General features: G+C 43.2%; 1 protein-coding gene across 3 annotated transcripts in view; it reads left to right on the top strand.

Moving 5' to 3' along the window:
* Positions 1-7,500, top strand: part of LOC116058052 (ubiquitin-conjugating enzyme E2-17 kDa-like) — a 23,361-nt gene that overhangs the window by 6,355 nt on the left and 9,506 nt on the right. For all 3 annotated transcript variants that reach the window (XM_031310658.2, XM_031310659.2, XM_031310660.2), the window contains exons 3-4: positions 3,573-3,604; positions 6,618-6,695. In XM_031310658.2, coding sequence (XP_031166518.1) covers positions 3,573-3,604; positions 6,618-6,695 — 110 coding nt within the window. The remainder of the gene's footprint in view (positions 1-3,572; positions 3,605-6,617; positions 6,696-7,500) is intronic.

The raw sequence follows: 7,500 nt of genomic DNA on the forward strand, positions 1-7,500 counted from the left end.
TGATCTCATGAAGTAACGTATGTATGACATGCCAATTCGTATGCCATTATTGGCGTGTTATCAAGACGCATAATCGCTTTTTAGCGTGTTTATCAACACCGTTTGGCCTCCATTGACTTACATTACCTTGCGATTGCGTGTGAATTGATGCCGTAGGGCACACGTGTCAAACTCGAGGCCCGAGGGCCAAATCCGGCCCCTCGCAGGTTTGGATCCGGCCCGCATTTCAATTTAGGTTCGCAATAAATTTAGGCCCACCTCATTTTTGACGCCTTTTACGGCAGTTTATGCACTTTGTTTCAATGTTTTAGGCACTTTGTTTTAACGTTTTGGATGCTTTACTCAATGTTTTGCCACTTTTTCAGAAGTTTTTGGCTCTTTTTACGATGATTTTGTCACTTTTTCAGAAAATTGTGACGCTTTTTTCCGGCTTTTTCCAACTTTTTTGGCCCTTTTCTCAACGTAGTTGTCGCTGGCCGAGGAACTTTATGAAGCTTTATGAGGCCCAAAATGTTAGTGATAGACACTTTTTTTTTTTAAGAGTTTTTTTGTGATTGTTTTGGGCAAAAATCCTTGATTATGCGGCACGTTTTCTTAAAAATGTGATGGAATATGTGGGATATTTATGCAATTTTATGCGATGAAATTGCGGGAACGTGCAAAAACTGTGGTTTCATCACGGGGTTTGCAGCTTTTCGATGATGTTCACGTCGCGTAATTACGTCACTTCATAACGTTCCCATGGCAACAGGGGAAAACGGCTGCTCTTGTGTGAAGTAAACGCAACATTTTTCAACTTTCTGCTAAGATATATGTGTGACTTTTTTGCAACGAAAATGCGGGGATTATGAAATCATGCAAGCCCCGCATATTTTGCGCGAAAATCGGCAATTTATGCGGTGAAAGTGCGCCGTATTTGAAAAAATGCATTGAATTATGAGATCACATAATCATGTTTTTCTGGAGGGACTGATAAGACTATCATATATGAGACATGCAAAAATACGGTCAAAATATTTGACTTTTTCTCTTTAATCTCTGTCAGTAATCTCTACGTGTCTGGCCCTTGATGTGATTCTCATTTTCCAGTCTGGCCCTCTGGGAAACGGAGTTTGACTCCCCTGCCGTAGCGAGTAGTATGAAGGGGCGAGAATCTGCGTAAGGAGGTTGGTCAAACGCAGGACGTTCACCCAGGAGACCGGGGACCATGTCCTCCGTGTGGCGTTTCCTTAAGCCAACCCCGTTGTTCTTTTCCTAATGATTTCATAATCCCCGCATTTTCATTGCAAAAAAAGTCCCACATATCTTAGCAGAAAGTTGAAAAATGTTGCGTTTACTTCACACAAGAGCAGCCATTTCCCCCTGTTGCCATGGGAACGTTATGAAGTGACGTAATTACGCGACGTGAACATCATCGAAAAGCTGCAAACCCCGCGATGAAGCCGTGATGAAACCACAGTTTTTGCAAGTTCCCGCAATTTCATCACATAAAATTGCATAAATATCCCGCATATTCCATCACATTTTTTAAGAAAACGTGCCGCAAAATCAAGGATTTTCGCCCCGCAACAATCACAAAAAAACTCTTAAAGAAAGTGTCTTATCACTTACATTTTGGGCCTCATAAAGCTTCATAAAGTTCCTCGGCCAGCGACAACTACGTTGAGAAAAGGGCCAAAAAAGTTGGAAAACGGGCGAAAAAAAGGGCCACAATTGTCTGAAAAAGTGACAAAAACATCATAAAAAGCGTTTGTCTGTTTCTTGTTTTCCTAAAACCCGCGTGTGACGTAGTCTCACGATAACCCGCCTCGTGGCTTTAGAAAGTGGCGTGTATGTTTACGCTGTGACGTCGCAGACCGCCGTCCGCTGTAAACGGCGTAGACATTAGGGTTGGGTACCGTTTGGATTTTTACGATTCTGATGCCGAACCGGTACTTTTAAAATGATTCCGATTCCTAAACCGTTTCTTGAAAAATAAAAAATGACATCAAAGACTGGCTCTTTTATAGATGTGGTAGCCATAATATGCTTTTACATCCTCTTGGTGAGCCCAGAAGGAAGATATGTCATTTTAAAAGTAGCCTACATTTACGGTAGCTAGCTAACAGACTACAGAGAAAGGGGGATATTTTTACGTCCGTTTCAGAGCGACTGAGGGAAAATATTTCAGTCGACACATTAAGTGGAACCAAAATTTGCGTTCTAATCTGGTCCGATTCCTACCAGTTGCGTAGGAACCGGTTCCATAGTGGATCTGGGTTTCGGTACCCAACCCTAGTGATATACACGCGAACATAGGGCTGGACGATTTTGGCTAAAATCATAATCACGATTAATCGAACAAGTTACCTCGATTTACGATTATTGAACGATTATTTTACATTTTTTTTCTTTTCTTATACTGTAAATATGTTCACGGTTATTTTTTCTAATGAAAGAGTGCGTAGTCCTATCTTTGTGATTCTAAAATAAGGAAACACACACATAAGCAATTAATGCTTATTTATTAAATATTTCAAACAACTGAACTGAAATCTACAACAGTAGATTTTACAATGAAATAAAAACGTCTTAAAGTAATTTAAGTTTTAATGAAATTTAAATTAAAAAAAGTTTCCTAAAAATGTAGAAAATAAATAATAAATGTCCATCATAAGATTAACGGGAACCTGTGGTTAACTGTCTTTTCGGAGTTAAACTCCACAAGCGTGTCCTGCGGCTCGCCGGCCGTCACACACACACACACACACACACACACACACACACACACACACACACACACACACACACACACGTCCACAGCGCTGCAGGCGAGGCGGGGTCTGTTCTGAGTATAATAAATCCCCGTCTGTGTTAATGTTGAGCAAAACATTACGTGAATTACTACGAGAATGGACGTGCATTAATAAAGGAAAAGTGCACAAGTATTAGCATCATTTGTTGTTGTTGTTGTATGTGGCGCTAAGGTCTAGTGACGATGCTATAAAGACCGTTGCCGTGGTTACATCCCTCCCTTACCCCTCCTACCAGTCCCTGTGGCCACTTGGCCAGTGGGAATGCAAACGGGAAAAAAGATTTTGGGGGGAGAGTAGTTCTTAGAACAGCTTAGAAGTGTACTTTTCCTCTAAAAAGTACAAGTACTATCCGATCTGGAAAGCACCTATGGTCGCAGACTGGACGGGGCGGAGTCACGTGACTACACACGCGGCGGCCGTAATATGTTTTAAGGGGAAAGTACATTAACACACAGTGGGCGGCCGCGGAAATATTAATAGGATTAAAAGACCGAAATAACCGACTTGGTAAAATTACGTCGGTTATAGGCTCTGAATTTCGGTTACGGTTATTTTTCGATTAATCATCCAGCCCTACGCGAACAGCTCAAAATGCGCCCAGATAACACGCCACGTGGCTTTAGAAAGTTGGCGTGTATGTTTACGTGACGTCATGATGCCATGTTGCTGTGAAGTACTTTGTGACTCCGTCTGTGATAACTGGTATACAAATAAACTTTACTTACTTAGTACTTGCAGGAAATCAACTTTATTAACCCTCTTTTTCTCTTTCTCCAGTGTTTCATTGGCAAGCTACTATTATGGGTCCTGTAAGTATCAAACTGTGCTGACGTCAGAGTCTTTTCGTTGAATTAATGTAATTGAAAGATTGATTTCATAATGATATGACGACATACATCTCTGTGTAGTTCCCGGGGATATCATGTTTTTATTAGGCTCTGCACAGACCAGTAACTTGTCTTTGTGTTGCACTTTTTTTATGACTTTAATTAAATAAATTTCAGTACTGTACATCAGAAACAGCCTATTTATTGTTTATTAAAAGGATCCCCATTAGTCCGTGCTGTAGCAGTCAGCTGCTCTTCCTACGGTCCAAACTAGACACACAGAACATATTACATATTACATCACAGACATCCCATTACAAGAATACAGGTACAATCACATCAGTATGCAGTAAACGTATTCACGCCCACATACATACACACGCATGTGTCGGTACACGATCCGTTCTGCCTGCACGATCCGTTCTGCACATGCGCAAAATAATACTGTTTTACGTATCCATACGACCTGCACGATCTGTTCCACGCTAGCCTATGGCTAGCCTCCACCGGGAAGCTAACGTTAGTTTAGCTAACAGCTAATTCGGCTAACCGCTAGCTGACAGCTAGATTCAGTCTAAAATAACGTTAACTCAAACGTAATGGGAAAAGCAGGCTACAGCTAAATTAAGACTTCACAGTAATAACAATAAAGACAAGTTTTGAGTGATTATATTTTAAATGAGCACAAGTAAAGTAGAACTGACGTAACAGCTGTTATATATGTTAGGTGTTTGTTATATATGTCAACATTTATTTTCAAGTTTTATTTTGAGGGTCTTTTAAAGTTATTACATGCTGTCTCAGCTAGCAGTTAGCCGAATTAGCTGTTAGCTAAACTAACGTTAGCTTGGCTGTCGACCGGAAGCGTGGAACAGATCGTGCAGTGTCGTAAATCCTCGTACAACCGCGCATTTTGCGCATGTGCAGAACGGATCGTGTACCGACAGCATGTATACACACACACACACACACACACACACACACGCGCACGCAGACAGACACACACGCAGACACCTGCAAACACACACACACACACACACACAGACGCACACACACACGCGCGCGCAGACAGACACCCACAAACACACAGAGACACACACACACACACCTACAGACAGGCACACACACAGACACCCGCAAACACACACACACACACAGACACCTGCAAATACACACACAGAGACACAGACACACACACTCAGACAGACACCCACAAACACACAGACACACACACACACCTACAGACACACACGCACACACGCAGACACCCGCAAATACACACACACATACACACACAGAGACACAGACACACACACACACACACACACACACACACACACACACCCGCAAACATACAGACCCCCGCAAATACACACACACACACCCGCAAAAACACACACACACAGACACCTGCAAATACACACACACACAGACACAGACACACACAATCAATCAGACAGACACCCACAAACACACAGACACACACACACGCAGACACCCGCAAACACACACACACACACACACACACACACACACACACAGAGGTGTAAGAATCAGACAAGACTTAAACAGTTACTTTCCTGTATTCAGACTTTGATCTTCATGCCAGATAGATGCATTTACTCTTTGAAAGAAGATCTTCTCTTTAATCAACCGGATATTCAGGGTAACTTATTCCAGTTAGTTACGGTTCGATGCGTGACCCACACACAGAAACAAGAAATAAATAAATTAAACCTATAGCGTCAATGTGCTTCCACCTCGTACTTTCACTTCCACACTAAAAAGAAATAGACTTGCACCACTTGAGGAAGTATTTTCTGTATTGTCACACATCCTGTATTCACAGTTTATGTTCTTTCTGCGTAGAGCTGCAACTACTTATTTTCATTATGGATTCATTCAGTTTATTTAGGACGGACACATTGCAAATTAACACACACACACACACACACTCACACACACAGAGACACCTGCAAAGACAGACAGACAGACACACAAACACACAGACACCCTGCAAACACACACACACACACACACACACACACAGAGAGACACACACACACACACACACACACACACAGAGAGACACCCGCAAACACACACACACACACACACACACAGAGAGACACCCGCAAACACACACACACACACACACACACACACAGAGAGACACCCGCAAACACACACACACACACACACACACACACAGACACCCGCAAACACACACACACACACACACACACACACACACACACACACAGAGACACCCGCAAACACACACAGACACCCGCAAACACACACACACACACACACAGACACCCGCAAACACACACACACACAGAGAGACACCCGCAAACACACACACACACACACACACACACACACAGACACCCGCAAACACACACACAGACACCCGCAAACACACACACACACACACACACACACAGAGACACCCGCAAACACACACACACAGAGACACCTGCAAAGACAGACAGACACACAAACACACACACAGACACCCTGCAAACACACACACACACACACAGACAACCCACAAACACACACACACACACAGACAACCCACAAACACACACACACACACACACACACACACACACACACACACACACACGTTTATTTAAGACGGACACATTGCAAATTAACAGACACACAGAGAGACACCCGCAAACACACACACACACACACACACAGACCCACAGACACACACATACAAACACACACACACACACACACAGAGACACACGCAAACACACAGACAACACACACACACACACACACACACAGTTTAAGACGGACACATTGTAAATTAATGAAACGCATGATTATAAACGAGTTAGAAATGGCAGAATTGGCTAAAAAGGCTGTAGAGCTTTCCTACAACAATCATTAGAACCCAGTACTATGTGTTGTATTGTAGTATTGTGAGGAGTGATGGTGTGTAATCTGTGTTTTCTGTGTGTTCCTGCTGCAGCCTGACAGTCCCTATCAAGGTGGCGTATTTTTCCTGACTATTCATTTCCCTACAGATTATCCCTTCAAACCACCCAAGGTCAGTGAGCGTCATGTCTTTAGTTCATCACTTATAAAGCAATAAACAACAAGAGAATGCAAAATAATATCTATTAAGCCTACTAAGTCACCGTTATCGCCCACGACAGGAGGAATACGTGCGGTATACGTCTTATTTAATATCTCCAGATCAATACAGTGGAGAGACTAACTTTTTTTTGTTTAAAAGCAGAGAAAGTCATTTGTGTCTGTCTCTCTGTCTGTCTCTCTCTCTCTGTCTCCCTCTCTCTCTCTCTCTCTCTCTCTCTCTCTCTCTCTCTCTCTCCCTCTCTCTCTCCCTCTCTCTCTTTCTCTCTGTCTCTCTCTCTCTCTCTTTCTCTCTCTCTCTCTCTGTCTCTCTCTCTCTCTGTCTCTCTCTCCCTCTCTCTCTTTCTCTCTGTCTCTCTCTGTCTCTCTCCCTCTCTCTCTTTCTCTCTGTCTCTCCCTCTCTCTCCCTCTCTCTCTTTCTCTCTGTCTCTCTGTCTCTCTCGCTGTCTCTCTCTCTGTCTCTCTCTCTGTCTCTCTCCCTCTCTCTCTTTCTCTCTGTGTCTCGCTTTCTCTCTGTCTCTCTCTCTCTCTGTCTCTCTCCCTCTCTCTCTTTCTCTCTGTCTCTCTCTCTGTCTCTCTGTCTCTCCCTCTCTCTGTCTCTCTCTCTCTCTCTCTCTCTCTCTCTCTCTGTCTCTCTCTCTGTTTGTGTCTCTCTGTGTGTGTCTCTCTCTCTCTCTCTCTCTGTGTGTGTGTGTGTGTGTGTTTCTCTGTGTCTGTGTGTGTGTCTCTCTCTCTCTCTCTGTTGGTGTCTCTCTCTC

This window comes from Sander lucioperca, chromosome 1, assembly GCF_008315115.2.
Source record: "Sander lucioperca isolate FBNREF2018 chromosome 1, SLUC_FBN_1.2, whole genome shotgun sequence".
Classification (NCBI taxonomy): Eukaryota; Metazoa; Chordata; class Actinopteri; order Perciformes; family Percidae; genus Sander; species Sander lucioperca.